At 42.1% G+C, this 18,830-nt stretch overlaps 3 protein-coding genes across 11 annotated transcripts; 1 reads left to right on the forward strand and 2 right to left on the reverse strand.

Moving 5' to 3' along the window:
- Nucleotides 1-16: 16 nt before the first annotated feature.
- Nucleotides 17-15,551, forward strand: LOC122538424 (rhophilin-2). Of its 4 annotated transcripts, XM_043672483.1 has the most exons (15): nt 3,643-4,354; nt 4,589-4,704; nt 4,790-4,921; nt 5,001-5,076; nt 7,921-7,998; nt 8,106-8,489; nt 8,665-8,766; nt 8,888-9,158; nt 10,307-10,501; nt 10,583-10,812; nt 10,888-11,064; nt 13,595-13,970; nt 14,119-14,429; nt 14,501-14,594; nt 14,700-15,551. In XM_043672483.1, exons 1-15 carry the CDS (start codon nt 4,157-4,159, stop codon nt 14,849-14,851), a joined length of 2,892 nt encoding a protein of 963 aa, XP_043528418.1. In that variant the 5' UTR covers nt 3,643-4,156; the 3' UTR covers nt 14,852-15,551. The 4 variants fall into 4 exon arrangements, with proteins under 4 accessions (XP_043528416.1, XP_043528417.1, XP_043528418.1 ...); XM_043672481.1 differs by lacking the exons at nt 3,643-4,354; nt 13,595-13,970; nt 14,119-14,429; nt 14,501-14,594; nt 14,700-15,551 and adding exons at nt 17-674; nt 11,117-11,726 and having other exon boundaries at nt 10,888-11,040; XM_043672482.1 differs by lacking the exons at nt 3,643-4,354; nt 13,595-13,970; nt 14,119-14,429; nt 14,501-14,594; nt 14,700-15,551 and adding exons at nt 2,046-2,765; nt 11,117-11,726 and having other exon boundaries at nt 10,888-11,040.
- LOC122538425 (dynein axonemal assembly factor 11) lies at nt 5,074-7,925 on the reverse strand. The gene is made up of 4 exons (XM_043672484.1): nt 7,380-7,925; nt 6,670-6,928; nt 6,273-6,586; nt 5,074-5,542 (listed from the first exon to the last, which is right to left on the reverse strand). Exons 1-4 carry the CDS (start codon nt 7,706-7,708, stop codon nt 5,107-5,109), a joined length of 1,338 nt encoding a protein of 445 aa, XP_043528419.1. The 5' UTR covers nt 7,709-7,925; the 3' UTR covers nt 5,074-5,106.
- LOC122538426 (methylmalonic aciduria and homocystinuria type D homolog, mitochondrial) lies at nt 15,165-17,313 on the reverse strand. 6 transcript variants are annotated; one of them, XM_043672489.1, is made up of 6 exons: nt 16,785-16,973; nt 16,595-16,681; nt 16,398-16,536; nt 15,902-16,320; nt 15,544-15,760; nt 15,165-15,407 (listed from the first exon to the last, which is right to left on the reverse strand). In XM_043672489.1, the coding sequence occupies exons 3-6, from the start codon at nt 16,534-16,536 to the stop codon at nt 15,319-15,321; spliced, it is 864 nt and encodes a 287-aa protein (XP_043528424.1). In that variant the 5' UTR covers nt 16,595-16,681; nt 16,785-16,973; the 3' UTR covers nt 15,165-15,318. The 6 variants fall into 6 exon arrangements, with proteins under 6 accessions (XP_043528424.1, XP_043528423.1, XP_043528420.1 ...); XM_043672488.1 differs by lacking the exons at nt 16,595-16,681; nt 16,785-16,973 and adding an exon at nt 16,994-17,313; XM_043672485.1 differs by lacking the exon at nt 16,595-16,681 and having other exon boundaries at nt 16,805-16,973.
- Nucleotides 17,314-18,830: the final 1,517 nt, after the last annotated feature.

Here is an 18,830-nt window from a genome sequence, read left to right on the forward strand (position 1 = left end):
GAACGTTCACGGTGCATCGATCGCGAGCATTTTCTTCTTCGTTGACACAGTTACTTTCCGCCTGTGCCCCGTACACGTCAACAAAACGCGGCGTGCGCGTTTACGTTTGTGGAACGTGGTTCGAAAACTGTGGCACGTGAGCACGTAACCGCACGAGTATACGCGCGATCGCGAGTCGCATACCCGTTTGACGACATTTCCAGCGTCGAAATATCGTTTAACCGATGGCTCGTGCTGTAGTTTCGTCTAGCCTCGATACCGCGAAGGTTTCGGCATCCGCGTCGAACGGAGGAGTGTGCTGCAATAATCTCGATTATCAGCTGAACGACGATCGGTTGATGCTCCAGTTTGGATCATCCTCCCTTTACCTGCGAGTCGATCCGTATCTTCGTTCAGTCACGCGAGCCAGCCGTTTTATAAACATTCCACGGCTACGATTATGAGCACGTCGGCCCAAGGATATAGGAAAGGGAAACATTGATATCGTGAACATTTTAGTCGATCTCGGATTAGTACGACACGACCGTGCCTGTCGTGTGTTTTCGCTCATCCAAGGTGAAACGTGCTGCGCGCTCGATAGAATGCAATCACGCGCTGGATAGAGTACAATGAACATACCCATCGTGTCGGGAGATATCGTCGAAGACGATATCCACAAGCCACGTTTCGTTAGGGTGAGTATCGTTCGTCAAGTTCGTTAAACGTATTTTTCATTTTGCGCTCTTGGAAGAATTGATACCTGTCGTGTGTGTGTATGTGTGTGTGTGTGTGTGTGTGTATATATATGTTACATTGTTATTATTATTCGCACCAGTCGGACCGTATTGCGCGAGTTTACACGACACGATACAGCGTTGTAAACGCGACTTAATTTCATCATCATCATTTATCTCTTTATATTTGAGCACGGTGGGAAAAAGTCCACAGTCTACCAACAGATCCATTGTTGAATTTATTCGATTTCGTTGAATTAAGAATCGAAGGGAATGTCGTGTCCCAATGCGCATTTGAAGTTTCTAGAATACATGTACGTATTTTAGCATACAGTTAACCGATCGATCGTAACGCGCTCGTACGATTTCTTCGTACGATTGCACGCCATCTTTCTGCCATTAATCGAACAACGACGATGCATGTCCTGCGTCACGTAGAATGATTAAAATACACACATGTGTAGAGCGCGCGTTAACGAAGCGTTTGAAATTGTAACAAACGGAACAATCACGTTCGGTTTCGTGATCGTTGCCCCCGGTTTCACAAACTATCTGAACATTAAGTGCCAAACGATCTATCGTTTGGAAAATAAACAAATCGATCCAGAGTAAGATAATTCGCGATATATGGTCGGAAAACAAGAAAGGAAGATAAATCGTTTGGAAAGTAAAACGACAGATCTCTGAGACAGATTATCGATCTAAGATATATAATCTATAAGGAATCTTATAATCTATAAGGAAACAAATCGATCCAGAGTAAGATAATTCGCGATATATGGTCGGAAAATAAGAAAGGAAGATAAATCGTTTGGAAAGTAAAACGACAGATCTCTGAGAGAGATTATCGATCTAAGATATATAATCTATAAGGAATCTTTCGCCTAACTTCAAACGCAAATGCTCGGCGTATCGCACAGTTGATTATATAATTATCAATTATCTATATTCTACATTCATCCAACGGAGATTGCAAGACGAACAATTTCGAATGGGAACAATTTCGCGGAAAAAACGAATGGTCGAAAAATTTTTATATATCTCACGATCGACGAACTCGCGAATTCTCGAATCGATGCCAGTACCTGTGCAATGTATGTACATAGATGTATCTCAAAACTCGTCACGCGCGCGCGCGCGCGCGCGCAAATCGTTTGGAGCGTTCACGACGATGCATGGGACTAGGGGAAACGAAACGATCCGACGTTGGTCGAAAGAGGTCGAAGCCGAGCGGACCGCGACGAGTCGGAGCGAAATTTACCGAAGGGGAAAAGGGGCCTGGATCGGTCGTCAACTGGAGGAAAGGTGAGAAATCGGCCCGGGCCGATGTGTTGAACGTGCGCACGCGCGCGCGTGTTTCGATCGATGTGAGTCACAACGGTGATCCGTGAATCCTCCCGTGAATCCGATCTTTTCTTCTCTCCTGTTTCTCGCCCGGCTGTATCCTCCTCCCCTCCTGCCACCCATCGCCCGCCTCTCCCCCCCCCCCTCTTTCCCTCTCGCTGGTTCGTTTCATTCTACCTCCTCTCCGCGAGCGCAACACCGTTCGTCGGCCCTGGGAATTCCGCTTTCCCATAGAAAAGAAACGCATCGCGGAAACATCGAACGCATTTCTACAGCTCTGCAACGTTTCCAACGTTATTTTGGTACGCGCGCGAGTGAAGGAACGTGAAGAAAGGAATATTATTTTATACGTACGGGGGTGTTGCCACTGTTGATCGATCAATTATGGAGCCAATAGACACGGATTTATCGTTGTTCGACGTGCGCGTAATCGAGAGAGGTCGATCATTCTGAATCGTTTCGCACGGACGGGGAAGTTGATTTCCCCGAGGAGTTAACGGTGATTTCTATCTGTTGGTATCGAGTGGTGTTTGTAACAGTTTGCTCGTTCCGAGAACAGCCACGGGCAGCAGAGAATTCTAGAAGCTCTTGGAATTCCAGTAACTTGGAATTCCCAAGTATCGTCGGACGCTCGTATCCAGATTCTTCTTTTCGCGGCTTGTCGAACAACTCGGAATGATGCTGATCCTTCCGGACTTGAGGTTGCAGGTAAATCGAAATCCTTGGTTCACGTTTCTGTTTCCTGTGCCCGCGGGCGCGTATGTGAATTACCCGAGAGAAATGATCGATTTCGAAGAACCAGCCGTCGTAATTGTCGTAAGGGAATCGGCAGAAACCGCGCATAGTAAATAGTTGATACGAGGAACGGGTGAGCGAGGGTGAGGGCGAGGAGCAGCGGGTGAAGGCTGCATTTCCTGTTTGAACGCGAGCGTAAACAGCATGCCTCGAGTCCGGTAGAGCGTGCCTGGTCCGCTGAACTCGAGCGGCGATACACCACGCGTAACCTGCAACGCGTAACGCCGAGATATATAATACCCAGCGAGAGAACCGCGTCGAGAACGTTACATTCACTTCCATCGCATTTCCTTAACACGTTCGAGACGAAGCCGAATTTTTATATCATACAAATTAGTCTTCTTACGTGTAGTACCCGTCGGACTCGATACGTCCACTAAAAAATGTCCAATACCGGTTAAAAACAGATATTGTAAGTGTCGGAACGCCAGCGCGATTTGTTTTGAATTTGTCTTTCTCTTTTTTTTTTTTTTTTTTGAGTTTGATCGCGAATACGTCCTCGAGCGATTCGGATGGAGGTTGAAGACAAGTCCCGTTAACGTCCTGCATCTTCGCGTCAAACTCGTTCTCTCTCTCGATCGTTTTCGCGCGAGGAGATGGAACACGATAGCCCAGTAACGACGACGGTAAGGTCCTCGACCGCTTTCCTCTTTTCTATTTCTCGAGAACGGCTACCTGCGAACGCGGAACCAACCGAACGAGCGGCGGTAGTGATAATCGATACGGGCGCGCGTATTCGGGAGGAGAACGTTCGATTCGTGGATCGGTCAGTGGAACCGGGAGAATCGGTAATCGAGAACGAAGCACGTCGACCTTAAAATTACGGTGCCTGCGTAGCAGCCGCACCCGGCAAAGATAGATACCTGGGGATCGAGCGTTACTCTACTCCCCACCATAATTCGCGTGCACAGTTTCTTTCCTTTCACCGAGAATCGAGCGGCTCCGGCGGAGTCTCGACCAAAGCCCCGGGATCGCGCGCGATAAGCCAGAGGACATTTTTGCCGCGAAACGCGTTTCCTTCCTCTCCTTTTGTTTTCGTTGTCGAGCGTGTTTGCGACAAACGATCGTCAGGAATTGTGCGCAATCACGGCCACATTGTGGGGATCGTGACATAAGTCAGTTTTCACGTTGCTGTCAATTATGATTGTCGAGTCGCGCATTGTACTTGATTGAACAATAAAAGTCGCGTTAGACGAAACGCGGAATCTCGCGTTCGGTATCTATTTCTTCTGTAGCCATTCGCAGTAGCAAACTGGCAAGGTATAGCGATCGAGACCAACAATGTGGCTGCGAGAGCGAGCGCTATGTTGAAGTGGACTTGTTACGCGGCACTGTCGAAGAATTGTGGGTCCCAGCGGCCGACTTCGTCGGACGAGCGGGAGAAGAGGAGCGACGACTGCGGGAATGCGTCGTCGCGGTATTTGCGAATAGAAAAAAGTTGTTCCTGTCGGTCGGAGAACGTAGAAATATTGCGAGAATCATCGACGAGAAAGTGCCTCGGGGTGAGAAATATATACTCGGATCACTCGTTCTTTCTGTTTCGGTCGATCGGCCCTGCGTTTGCAACTCGTGCGTCGATAAAATAAATCAAATTCCAATGATTCGTCGTTACATTTGCCCACTTGTCTTATCGTCTGTTGGTCCGTTGCGATTTCCTACAAGCAAGGGACCTCGAGCAGCAGCGTTTCCAGCGATTTCGGTAACCAATACATTCAATTCTGTGTGGGTTGGTGCAGGGCTCCGATCCTAGGGTGGCCACGTGTCGAGGAAAGCTGCAGAACAAACGAAGCAAACTGAATCAGGAGATCAACAAGGAGCTTCGGTTACGAGCCGGCGCGGAGAATCTCTTCAAGTATGTGATTCTTTTCTCTCTTCATTCTCTCGATTCGCCACTGACCACACGTATTTATATTTACCGCGCGCTTTACGTTTTTCAGGGCGACGACCAACAGAAAGCTGCGTGAAACGGTGGCGCTTGAACTGAGTTTCGTTAATTCGAATTTGCAGCTGCTGAAGGAGCAGCTCGCCGAATTGAACAGCTCGGTCGAACTTTATCAGAATGTCGACAGGTGAGGCTATCATTCTCAGGATAACACTCGCGCCCCAACGAATCGATTTCACTCGCCGCGTCGGCGTTTCCATTTTCAGCGAGGAACCGGCAATGCCAATGATACCACTGGGACTGAAGGAAACCAAAGACATCGACTTTCGAGATCCGTTTAAGGTGAGAGAACGTTCTTACACCTTGCGGCTTTCATTCAAGCGGCGGTACCTCCGAATCGTCGCCGCTGCTGCTGCAGACGATCTTCTCGTCTTCCCTCTTCCGACCATTTTCAATTTGATCGTCGACGGTCGATCGAGCGACGATCCTCGAGAAGTCCAAGTCGTTCGCCACTGGCCCGATCTCCAAGTATTCGCGCACGCTCGTCGTCGATCGTCGTTCGATCGTCGTCTTGCGTCGGTCGATTGTTCCCTTTTTGACCGTTTCTCTGTAGTTCGGCAGAATCGTGCGCAACGGGTTTAAGCGCGGCATCGTCACCACTAATTTGCCATTCGTCGTGTTTCTTCGTGCCGTGCTCTCGTTCACCGATACCTCGCAGGGCAACGTCAGCTGCAATATCTTCCCCTTGATCGTAACACGCACGTAATCTGGATTCACGTCCACGTCGACGTAGCAAGTGTCCAAATATCTGAAATCGTATTGGATTTCGTATTCGTCTTGTTAAATCGACGGATTAATGAAACATATACCGTCTCACATATAAATTATGAATTTAAAATTTTCATAAAAATGTTGAAATCATTTTTATGGAACGATAAGAGATCCTGTAGAATTTTATATTGATTTATTTTTGTACTTAATATGAAATTTAAATTCATTGGGAGAATTATTCAATTTAATGAATTTTAATTTTAAAGAACAACTTTAATTAGAGAAAATAATTTGACCTTTAATTTAAAATTAATAGAATAAATTACCTTTGAAATTAATAGAATAAATTACCTTAACAGGTTGGGATAACAGCGTTATATGTTTTTATAGATCTTATAGAAAAAAAACTTTAATTAGAGAAAATAATTTGACTTTTAATTTAAAATTAATAGAATAAATTACCTTTAAAATTAATAGAATAAATTACTTCAACAGGTTGGGATAACAGCGTTGTATGTTTTTATACATCTTATAGAAAAAAAATGATTGTGACCTCGATGTTGAATTAAGGTAAATTTTAAATGTTCAATAATCAAGTCTGTTCGACTTTTTAGAATTTTACATGATTTCAGTTCAAATCGACGTACGTACGTAAGTCAGATTGGTTTCTATCTATAAAAATATTTAAACTGTTTGTACGAAAGGACTATAATTTATAAATTTATTTCAAATTAATTAGCATACTTGAAGTACATTAAGTAACATACTTAAACAGGGTTACTTCCAAGACGATGTCGTGCTGCTCCTCGTCCAATTTGAACGGTACCTTCGGCTGATTCATGTTGTACGGTTTGCCGTCTGCGTCGAACAGCTTCAATTTATAAGTGACTCGCGGTTCTGTTCTTCGATTTCTCTCCCGGTTTCGTCGTTCCTCCTTTCGCATGTACCGTTCTGCAATGGCGACGCGTTCCTCCGGCGTGTGACGACTAGTTCGATTCCAAAACTGTTCGTCGTCTTCCTCTTCCTCCTCTTCTTTCTCTTCCCCTTCTACTTCTCTTTCCACTTGCTCGTTTCCCTCTTTCTACAATGAACATAATGGCATCAAGCATGTTATCTGCACGAATCGAACTAAGTGCAGAATGTGGAAAATGAAAACCCGCTTACTCGATTTGATTTCGTGGCTCGTTCGTGATAATCAACTAGTTCCGTTTCCCTTGTTTTCTTGTATCTCGCGTAACTTCGTATGATCTCACCCTCGGCCTCGGCGTAATTTTGCAATGCTCTTATACGTTCGGATCTCTCAATCGGCGTGCCGTCTAGCTCCTTCAGTTGCACGAGCGTCGCGACCGTGTATTCCCTGTATCCTTCGTAATCCGCGCACGGATTCCCCATCAAGAATAACTGTTCTAGGTGTTCGTTGCATCTGCGACACACGTTCGATTCGTAATCACGCGTAATGTGAATTTTTATGCGAATTTCCGAGGAAATGGGAAATTATTTTACATATCAAAAAGCATTATGATATAACTTTGAACATTGTATAAATATATTGCATAAAAAAATATTTTATTATACGTTGATATTAATTATATTATATTTTATATATAAATATATATGTTTTATATTATATAAAATAATATAATTATATAATAAATTATATTATATATAATATATATATATAAATATTATATAAAATATATATATGAATATTATATATAGTATAATATTATATTATAATATAATTATATAATAAATTATATATAATATAATTTATTTTATTTATATTATATTTTATATATAAATATATATTCAAAATACATAAAAATCCGCGGACTGGTAGTAATCAACGATGCAACTTGGACGATTCAATCTACCTCAACGCTTTAATCCCTCGGAGATCGCCGATGAAGTTTACGGTTAGGTCCAGCTTTCTCAAGCTCTCGAGCCCTTCCAAATTTTCAATCGCCTCTATGTTGTTCAACGCTAAATTCAAGTATTCCAACCTCTTCAATCTGCCCAGATTCTCGATCCTCGGTATAAGATTGTTCTGGAGCAACAGAATTCTCAAATGCCTGCACGTCCGGTCGATCAGCTCGATCTTCTCGATGTTCTCCTGGTGCAAGGCGATCTCCTCGAGCGTCGAGATCTCGCCCTCGTTGTGCTCCGAACGCTTTCGCAATAAATCGAGCGTGATTCTTGACATTTCGCTCTCGCGGAATCCACGAACGGTGAACTCCACGCGGTCGCTAAGCGGCGGTGGCGCGTATCGACTCAACACGCGCTCGATTGTCCGTCGTTTCTCTCCCTCCCCTCTTTTCACCTCTCGCTGCCCTTTTCTCCGTTTTCTCTCTTTCTCTCTCTCTCTCTCTCTCTGTCTCTCCAATTTCACCGAACCATTGTTCGTTACACGCGCAGGACTTCATCCTCGAGCACTACAGCGAAGACGGAGCCAATTATGAGGAGGCGATCGTGGATCTGATGGAAACTAGACAGGTGAGCTGCAACGCGAGCAAGATTGGACGATTTACGATTCAAAAACTGTCTGACTGACAACAATCTTCAACAATGTTCTTACTGTTCGAAAAAAAAAAAAAAAAAAGGCAACGCGAACGCCGACCAGAGACGCAGCAGGCATCGCGTTGCTGTTGCGCTACTACAATCAACTGTACTTCATCGAGCGAAGATTCTTCCCGCCTGATCGAAGCCTGGGCATCTATTTCGAATGGTTCGATTCGTTGACAGGTGTGCCGAGCTGTCAGCGAACCGTCGCATTCGAGAAAGCATCGATCCTGTTCAACGCAGCCGCCCTGTACACCCAGCTGGCCGCGAAGCAGGATCGTCTGTCCACGCGCGGCCTGGACCAGGCGATCGACGCGTTCCTCCGAGCCGCTGGTACCTTTCGTTACATACACGAGAACTTTACCAACGCACCGAGTATGGATCTTGGGCCGGACATGCTCGAGATGCTCGTTCAACTGATGCTGGTAACGACGTTGCGTTCGTAGCCGTAGCGCGCGCTTTCGAAAATTCGCCGCAAACCGAAACCTTCGATTACGATCGAAGGAGAGAGAGCGGCGCCGCGTCCGGGGCTTAGGAGTACAAACGTGGCTGAAGCACCATGTCTGACGCGCGTGTGCGCTCTTTTCTCTCGCGTTTCAGGCCCAGGCGAGGGAGTGTCTGTTCGAAAAGCTGGAGCTTCAGTCGAAGGACGGAAGGAGGAACATCGACGTTTCGTTGGACCTCGCGCAAGAAGCGTCACAGGTAGCGGCCGACAAAATTTTACGTACGCGTAAATTTAATACGCCTGATATATATATATATACTCAGCTTGGATCCATTTGCGAACCGATATTACTGTATAGCGGTGTTTCGATCGCGTTAGGTTGCTGCCGTTTACAACGACGTCCATGGATTGATCTCGCGCGAGCCAGTCCGCGACTACGTCCCGGAAACCTGGATCTCGTTGATCTCGGTGAAACGCGAGCATCACTTGGCCCTCGCGCACAAGCACCTTGCGCTTGGGCTGTTCGATCGGCCGGTTACCGAATGGCGGGCGGAAACGAAACTGGCGCTCGAACACGTGCAAAGGAGCGACGGAAAGACGCAGCTGGACGTGATCGTGCCACGAGACGATAATGAAAGAAAGTTACTGGGTACGTGGTCAATTGCTGTGAAATTTCAATTTCTATTCCTGTTGCTTTCTCACTCCTTAGCACACCTTGGGCTGTTATGATAGATAGCGCGAGGCTTCCTTGTGCAAAGGGGGGGAGGCAGGACAGTGTGACGGAAGTGAAAATTACGTATACTTTGGAGAGCTAGTGAAAGAAAAAAATCTACATATTTGATTGACGTGATTGTGAACTATAAAAAGCAACATTAAAAAAGAAAAAAAGAGGGCTCTTAATCAGCTTTCTAATTAGGCATCCTTTTACATAACTTTTTTTTTTTTTACATTGCCCATCGGTGTGCATGATTCCAGCCAAAGAGGATTAGCTGCAACAAAAAAGGCGAAAACAGTTTGAAAGTAAACAATATTGTCTAGGGATTGACGATCCAACATTTTCATTTTTGCGAAAATTATGAAAATAGCAGCTATTTGTTTTTGATGGGTCGAATGCATGCCAAAAATTTCTACGCTTTTTTTGTTTATATTTTTCGAAATTGTTAAAAATTAAAAAATGTTCGATCGTCGATCCCTAATAAATGTTACACTAAGGATACGTACCAAGTTTCACAGTAATCGGTTGGTTAGATTCTCAGATATCTTGCACGCCGTTTCTAAAAACCTAGTTTCGAGAAAAACGCGTTTAAAGTTTCAGAACGTCATTTTTCATATGTATCTTTTACTTACATTTTTTACTTATATATCGCGGCTCACAGTTCTTACAATTCACAACTAAATCGAATCCAAGTCCCCTAATATTCGATTCATCAAAAATAATATTTGAATCACACGATTTACACTTTACAGTACCGCTTAAAGTTGTAAACAGTTGATGCAAGTTCAATTATTCTGTATCCACGGATTTATCATCATACCCTAAAATAATATCACACCCTAGTTAAAGGCTAAGACCTTTTGTATCTTATTCCCAAGACTTTAAACTACTATTTAAAACAAAACAAAACAAAATCGATTTCTCGAACATTTCTGACCCCCTTAAACAGAATGTGCGAACTAAGCCACTTTCGATTCTGAAAAAAAGACCGATGAGAATTGATTCAAGGGACATGTATACTTCTATGCTATTTACACATACACATATAGCTTATAGACGACACAAAACACGTACTGTTCCAGCGAAAGCACATCTCAGAGAAGCTTTGGTTTTGCACGAAGAAAGTCAGAGGCTGCAGAGGATGTGCAGGGACCTGAAAGCGAAACAGGCGCTTGCCAAAGTTTTAAAGAGAGTACAGGAGTCGACGGTGGAAGATTACAATGGTATTGGGGATGAGGACGACTTCCGAGGATTGTTGGATCCCCCGGATATTATAGGTACAATGGAGAAAGACCATCACTAACGACACATAATGTACGCGATAAGACAGACTGTGTATCGTCTTTTCTCTGATGCAGCGTCCACAAAGTTTCAATTGAGTATCACTCAGCCAGATTTCGGACAGCACGGAGTGGAAGATCTTTTCAGATCGTTGGGCCCGGTCGCGATATTTTCAGCTAAAAGACATTGGACAGCGCCACGATTGATACAACTCCAACGAGGACCCGACGGCGAAGGTTTCGGTTTCAGCGTTCGGGGCGACGCTCCTGTAATAATAGCTGCGGTCGATCATAATTCGTTGGCCGACGTAAGTGCAGACACGAATTACCTAGCCCTCGTTTGGTAGTACTTGTAAATGCTCGAATTTGGTTTCGTTCTTCAGCTAGGTGGCATGAAGGAAGGTGATTTTATAGTGGGTATCGGCGACAAAGACGTCAAGTGGTCATCTCACGAGCAAGTGGTCCGACTTATCAAGCAGTCTGGTGATTTTATAAATTTGAAATTGGTCACGCCGATGGATAGAAATTACTTGAAGGTAAAGGCAAATACGGGCAAGATTGTTCGTTCAGAGAAACGGTTTACAATAATCGGAGGCTTGTTACCGATTGCAGAAACCGGGTAAAATTAATCAGCAAGATAAAGGAAGCGTTTCAGCAAGTAGCTCCTCCGGGATTTCGTCTGGTCAGCCGAGTCCCGCCGGTTCCGTTACCACCGCTCACGTAGCCAAGAAACTACCATGGAACCCGTTCAAAAAGTCGACCACGCAGCGCGATAGTAGGGACCTGACGTTCGACAATGTAATCCTCAGATGACTGCTTGGACGTTGTACAATTCTGGTTCGTTGCAATTGGAATTTTCAACGAAACGGGCGGATCTCGACAACGAGATGGGAGACATTTGCCGCTACGCTTCGAAATTCAAACCTTGGTTGGCAACTCTCCGCGGGATTGTAGGATCATCTTATATTTGCAACGTCTTGCATCTCTCTCATACAATTCTGTATAATATAATATCATTTCGAATACGTAATGAAGGCTCCAAGTACTTACGTTGACTTCAAAGTACAGGGGCAAAAGTAAATAAAGTAATATAGTTTCGATAAACGAATATGACACTACAATGTACAGTGATGATCGTATCGGTAAGAAACGTATCGAACAAAATACAAATGTAAGCGTACGTTATACACATCAATTATATTTTGTTCACGAAAAAAAAAGAAAAAAATAATAATAAAGAGTCGTTTCTTTCGTTCCCTTCTCTCCCTGTTACGCCAGCGTGTGTGAATTTCACTGAAAAGAAAGCGCACGTCGCACGACGTTTCTGTATAAACTTCGCAGAGTTTGAATATAAATCCCAGGCGCTAAGTGACGACGTTACGTCTGTACTACTTTCGACCTGTTGTTTCATCTTTTCGTACGTGTCGCCCAGAAGCACCGAAAATAAATCGATGCCACGAAGACACGCGTGAAGTAGAGAAGAATAGAAAGGCACGATTCCGAATGCAGATTGAACGGCGACTTTCACCGAGTCGAGAAAACGTCCTGGTACACGATTCGTTACGTAAGCAAATGGAAAGAAACGCCAGTCAAGTGTTGTAACGGGCAGTCGTACACGTTGTATAGACTTGTTATTATTGAGAAAAAATACGTTTACGAAAAAAGTTTACTTTCATCGCGAGTGACGCGTATCAGTCGAAGTCGATGAAGAAACACCGATTAGTTCAGGCAAAACATTTGATCGCGATGCAATCGATTTTGTACGTCGATGGAGGAGGGCGTTTTACCTTCGTTGCTTCCGAGACGCGACGGAAATCGCAAGTTTCCGTGAACCATCGGTGAATCTGTCGTAGTGTGTGGGCACTGTTAGCCTCGATATTCAGCGGGTCGGCCGAAAGGAGGCTCGCGGTGAAAGTAAAACGTAAAATTACGAGAAGAAAGTGAATCCTCAGGGTGGCCTCGCTCGTCTGTAAATCGAATAACAATATTACGAGCTTAGCACTTCCCGTTTTCGAACACGGCATAAAGAAACGGTCGTTTTTACACGTACGACGACGACGATCGTGACAATTTGAACGTCTTCGAACAGCTTTGATTCGCGTATTACTCGCGTGCGCACTCGGATGTTTTAGGTGCCGCAAAATGAAAAGGAAACCGTGAAGGGAAGGAGATGAGCGAAGCGAGCGTGCGAAGAGAAGAAGCAGAGCGGTAAGAGCGGGAAAAGTAGGAGCGGTAAGAGCGGCGCGCGTATCATGATCTGGCCTTAAATTGATCGTGCGAGCAAGCAAGCGGATTACTCGGTTCCAGGTTGGTCGGGGAACAAGATTTCTCGACGCGGATCGTGACCGACGACCTTGGCCAGTCACCGCGTATTTCCGATTAACAGAAACGTGTAAGAATACGAACATTGTTCGGTGTGTCGCGTTACCATGCCACGGTCGACTTAAAAGTGCCACTCGAATTCCTACATCGAACTTCTCTCGCGTTTCGATTTTTACACGTGTGTACGCGCGTTCACAGTTCGTCGCCAGTTTTTCGCACGTTTATCCATGCTGCTTCAACCGTGTGTTTATAATTTTATCAATAATGTGTGCCGAAAAAGTAAACGACTCGAGAATAGTTAACGCTTCATTAATGAAAATGAGGACGAGGACGTGAAAATGGACATGGACGATACGTGAAGGATTTGTAAGGTCAAATATGATCGGTTATTAGAAAGCGCGGCGCAGGAGAATTGCAAGGATAGTTATTCTCTCGCAAGTAGATCGATGTCGAACTTTCTCCTCGACGACGACGAGTCGCCGAATGGCGTAAGAACTCGACGTCGAGTCTCGTAATCGTTGGTGGCTCGTTTGGGAAAAAATTCGAAAGAGCGAAACGAGGACGCGGGAACACGGAGAAAGGAGGGATGGTAACAGTGGTAGCAGTAGTAGTATCAGCAGCAGCAACAGCAAAACGAGGGCAAGAAAGCGAAGGAGGAGGAGTAGGAGGAAGAGGAAGAGGAAGAGGAAGAGGGGGACCGAAAGCGTAGAACGATCCGTAAGGAAAGCGGTGCTTGTCTGAGTCTTTCGACCGTGAACGATGGCAAAGTCAAAAGAGGAGGATTACGAGTGCACGTTGAGTGAGGCCACGAGGACGATCGCTCGCGTGGAACTCCGTGAAGACGATGCCACCAGGGAAGAAGCCTTGAAGCAATTCAGACATTGGATTCAAAAGCATCCCAACATCAAGCGTTGCAGGACGGATGCGGTCTTCCTCCTCAGATTCCTCAGAACCAAGAAGTTCAGCGTGCCGATGGCGGAAGAGATGCTCGAACGGTATCTGACCATCAGGCAGTTGTATCCGAACTGGTTTCAAAATCTCGATATCGAAGATAAAGACATCGAAGCTATTATAGATGCTGGTTATCTGGTACCGCTGATGCAACGTGATCGTCACGGTCGACGAGTGATACTTTCTTGCGCCGGTGAGTACTGCCAATCTCCAATCTATATAAATAGTTGCAACTTTCTTCTGTCCTCAAGGTAAGTTTCCTTTTTCTCTTTCTACCTCTTTGTCACCTTGTTTGTCTCGGTCACACTTGTTTCTCACAGTTGACAAATTTTCTTTCAAAGGGCGCTTCGATCCTTACAAATACACGTCTGCTCAAATGGCTCGTGCTCACAGTCTTGTAGTGGAGGCTCTGATGGACGACGAGGAGAATCAAATCCATGGATACACGCACATCAACGATGAATCTGGATTAACAATGGGCCATCTTAGTGCCTGGTCCATAACAGATATTCGTAATATGTTACGATGTATACAAAACAGTACACCCATGAGACACAAAGAAACGCATTTTGTTAATATTCCAAGTTGCGCAATCAAGGTCATCGAGTTTGGCATTTCTCTCCTCAACGATAAATTAAGAAACCGAATCTTGGTATGTATATTATGTACGTGTGATTTTCAAACTTTTCTTCAATTGATCTCTGTGTTATGATCTCGATTAAGGTGCACAAGAGTCTAGATGAATTGAAAAGCGCGATCGATCCGAAAATTTTACCGAAAGAATACGGGGGAGAAATCCCACTTTGTGAGATGATTGGTACGTATGTACATATCGGCAATCATCAGCGATCGTTTATCCAGGAAATGTGTTTTAGTTTCAGTCGAAGTTTCAACATCAATTTCAGTTTCTTTCACTTTCTAGCGAATTTCAAGAAAACGTTGAGAGAACACAGGACTCGAATAAAGGAACTCGACGACATGTACATAGAGATTGCAGCGACGGATAGCCAATACGTCTCGAACGATGATTTGTGCGGTATCTCTGGTTCTTTTCGTAAATTGGAAGTCGACTGATATTCTTCCTTTTTACCGAATGCGACTTTCCTTTCCATCTATTCGCATTCTATCACGTATAAAAGACACTCAGACTTATTCGCTCTTCTAGATATATATATATATATACATATACATATATTTGTTCTTATTTCGTGTACCAGAATTTTTCTGCCGGTGGTATTAGTTACCTATGATCGTTTCAATTTACGTACAACATAGAGTAAGGTATGACGTGTTTTGCACACTCTTAGAAAACGTATAAGTGCAAGTATGAAATATTGTGCATGATAACATGAAGTGTACCGAAGGAAACAAGCATTTTTACGTGTGATTACGTTGAATGAAATTTCTTTTTAGAATTATATAATACAGATCAATTCAAAAATTAAAATACCATTTAAATGATGAAAAACCATAACACTCGTTAAAACATATGTTGTATCAACACTTCTTTTTTTCTCCCTTCTCCTCTCGTTATATTTTTATTAATCTTCGTTAACATTTACAAGCTCGCACTCGTGTAAAATCTCTTTTAAAAATTCTGTACTCGCAGGTGCTGTAGTATACAGATTTCCTACAACATACAGAACAGTAACATGACTGTGTGTGTTGTTAATTGAATTGTACACATGTGCGAAATCAACAAAACATTTGATAAATGAACAAATGATTTACAATTGGAAATAAAGCATATGTTTATGCTTACTCACCCGAAAAATTTCTCGCATTATTATCGTACAAAATAACTTTACAATTGCTCCTATGTAATATTTTAAATCCTAAGCAACGGAAACGTTCGTCTGTTTCATAAAGAGTACCATTTTTTTGTAAATTTAAGTGTGGTTGTCCACTAAATGGATTGATAAAATCTGCCCAATAACCCATTTTCCTCAATTTCCCACAAATATCCGAAGCTGCTAGTACAAACTGTATACAACATAAAGGAAAAAACAATTTTGACGCGAAATTGACAACGAATATCGATAATTCATTACTTATTTAAATATATGCAGCATGCTTTCTGACAAAATCGATTAATTATAATATTTATTTGTACTATATACTTACATATTTAGCTAGTTTCTCCGTTTCTATTTCTTTATTCCATTTCATAACTTTCGGATTAATCGATTGATTGACAGTAACTATAGTAAGTTGTGGAGAACCAACGTCTAAACATCCAGGAAATAACTCCTCTATACCTTTTCTTAATAACAAAGGGCATTCCTGAGCTACACAATAGAGCATCGAATACTGCTGATTGTTCCCTTTCAGACGACTCGGTCGACAAGCAGGTTTTCCTTTTGAACTATTTGTTGAAATTTGTTCATTGTTGCTAGGAAGATCGACTAATTGCGTTCTAACTTGAATGGTGGTTGTTACATTCGACCAGCCAGGTCCAATACTTCCTGGTAAATAAAATCTGAATCCCGTCGGTGTTAAGAGTTCCCAGTTCGAATTTATTCCAAGTACAGCACCGTCCACATCTAAAAATAGTCGAGGACAGCTATAAAAAAAGGATTTTTATGGGTGCGTTATCACGTAAAGAGATGACTGTATTTACCATTTAAGTTTTCGCCATTTGTCTGAACAATTTTGTACGAATTGGTATTTTTGTCGCTACGTCGAGAGTAATAGTTCTTCGAAAGTACATTGAGCAGAGTCCTGGTACTAATTTCCTTGGCATATTTTACGCAAAGCATCTGAAAATGAATCATGTCACGTAGGTTATGTTCTATTATTTTTTTTCGTTTCTTTTACTTTTTACATGACTGATCGATGAAAACACAGTTGCCAAACAATCGTTGTTGAACTTCGTCGTTTATAACTGCGCCAGAAGTTAAATTACTGTCATTAAAAAAATATATCGTTACCGTTAAATCACAATTCACATGCTGAATTGAAAGTTTCTTTATCGAAGATACCGTTTTTTGCGATTCAATTATCTAACCTTATGTTTGTTTGGTTCACCTGATACATCTAATCCGTCATTAGGGCGACATCATTTAGGTACATATCAAGTATTAAACGGGGTCCAATGAAATAAACGCAAATTATTGCATCACTAGATGGCCGACGAAATGTTCGTCTTTTCTAACTTCTACGTTACAATCATTGACTAAGGATAGGACGGACATCAGAAATTAGTTTGTATCTCACATTTTGTAACACTGATCTCGAAGAAACATCAGAGTGTTTCCTTCCGTTTTCTCAATCGTCAGAATCGACGAAATTAATATTTACAACAAAATCTTAATTTGTAGAATTTTCAATTGAAAATCTCGCACTGACAATGAGCAGGTTAACTGTAAGGCATAGACTATAATTTATTTTAGTTACCCTACTGACAATGACTCATGACACGATTTTATCCGTTTAATATATAATCAATAATAAACATCCAGGTACATATTGTTTACATTGTACGATTATATAGAAATTTAAAATTAAAGTTTATACAAATAGTTATAGACGACGGGTTATGAATGATACATGAAGGCAAAGTGCCTTACGTCCCAGAGTCGCCGCCAATGGGGCTGATGGTGGCGACACCTACCACATACGTTCAGTTTGTTAGGAACTATTATGAACACGGACGGTCACCCATCCTAGAGGGGCTTACGCACACGACACGCTTAACTTGCAGATTATCTGATCATAAACTAACATTAAAAGCGACATTCACTTGCAGCTCGTGGGGTTCGTATCTTGAAAACTTGTATATTAAGTAAGGACTGGATGTGTTGGCCGTTAAACCACTCAAAAATTATCGAAAACTTTTCAAAACAAAATGTGTTGACATCAAAAAAATCTAAATAAACATTGGAAACAAAAACAAACAGACCAATGATTGCAAACAAAGCGAAATTTCAAAGTTTTCGAAATCCCGACTGAAAATTTTCGAAAATTTTTCAAAACAAAGTGTGTCGACATCAAAAAAATGTAAATAAACATTAGGAACCAAAACAAACAATCAAAAAAATGTAAATAAACATTGGGAACCAAAATAAACAGACCAATGTTTGCAAATAATGGGAAATTTCAAAGTTTTCGGAATCCCGACTGAAAGTTTTCGAAAATTTTTCAAAACAAAGTATGTTGACATCAAAAAAATGTAAATAAACATTAGGAACCATAACAAACAATCAAAAAAACGTAAATAAACATTGGGAACCAAAATAAACAGACCAATGTTTGCAAGCAAAGCGAAATTTCAAAGTTTTCGAAATCCCGACTGAAAATTTCCGAAAATTTTTCAAAACAAAGTGTGTTGACATCAAAAAAATGTAAATAAACATTGAAAACCAAAATAAACAGACAAATGTTTGCAAACGAGGCGAAATTTCAAAGTTTTCGAAATCCCGACTGAAAATTTCCGAAAATTTTTCAAAACAAAGTGTGTTGACATCAAAAAAATGTAAATAAACATTGGAAACCAAAATAAACACACCAATGTTTGCAAACAAGTCGAAATTTCAAAGTTTTCGAAATCCCGACTGAAAATTTTCGAAAATTTTTCAAAACAAAGTGTGTTGACATCAATAAAATGTAAATAAACATTAGGAACCGAAACAAACAATCAAAAAAACGTAAATAAACATTGGGAACAAAAATAAACAGACCAATGTTTGCAAACAAAGGGAAATTTCAAAGTTTTCGAAATACCGATTGCAAATTTCGGAAAATTTTTGAAAACAAAGTGTGTTGACATCGAAAAAAATGTAAATAAACATTGGAAACCAAAATAAACAGACCAATGTTTGCAAACAAAGCGAAATTTCAAAGTTTTCGAAATCCCGACTGAAAATTTCCGAAAATTTTTGAAAACAAAGTGTGTTGACATCAAAAAAAAGTAAATAAACATTGAGAACCAAAATAAACAGACCAATGTTTGCAAACAAAGCGAAATTTCAAAGTTTTCGAAATCCCGACTGAAAATTTTCGAAAATTTTTCAAAACAAAGTGTGTTGACATCAAAAAAATGTAAATAAACATT

This window comes from Frieseomelitta varia, unplaced genomic scaffold (genome assembly GCF_011392965.1).
Source record: "Frieseomelitta varia isolate USP_RPSP 00005682 unplaced genomic scaffold, Fvar_1.2 scaffold_997, whole genome shotgun sequence".
Taxonomy (NCBI): domain Eukaryota; kingdom Metazoa; phylum Arthropoda; class Insecta; order Hymenoptera; family Apidae; genus Frieseomelitta; species Frieseomelitta varia.

Excerpts from the sequence above, each read along its gene's own strand:
- LOC122538426 (XM_043672485.1), bottom strand. Across the intron at positions 15,761-15,901 it reads CGGAGAAACTAGCTAAATAT|TTTGTACTAGCAGCTTCGGA; the intron begins GTAAGTATATAG and ends TGTTGTATACAG. Across the intron at positions 15,408-15,543 it reads TAATGCGAGAAATTTTTCGG|GAAATCTGTATACTACAGCA; the intron begins GTGAGTAAGCAT and ends TGTATGTTGTAG.
- LOC122538425 (XM_043672484.1), bottom strand. The coding sequence starts at position 7,708 with ATGTCAAGAATCACGCTCGATTTATTGCGAAAGCGTTCGGAGCACAAC. Across the intron at positions 6,929-7,379 it reads CGAGGGATTAAAGCGTTGAG|ATGCAACGAACACCTAGAAC; the intron begins GTAGATTGAATC and ends CGTGTGTCGCAG. Across the intron at positions 6,587-6,669 it reads GAGCCACGAAATCAAATCGA|AAAGAGGGAAACGAGCAAGT; the intron begins GTAAGCGGGTTT and ends TGTTCATTGTAG.
- LOC122538424 (XM_043672483.1), top strand. The coding sequence starts at position 4,157 with ATGTTGAAGTGGACTTGTTACGCGGCACTGTCGAAGAATTGTGGGTCC. Across the intron at positions 8,767-8,887 it reads TCGCGCAAGAAGCGTCACAG|GTTGCTGCCGTTTACAACGA; the intron begins GTAGCGGCCGAC and ends CGATCGCGTTAG. Across the intron at positions 10,502-10,582 it reads GGATCCCCCGGATATTATAG|CGTCCACAAAGTTTCAATTG; the intron begins GTACAATGGAGA and ends TCTCTGATGCAG.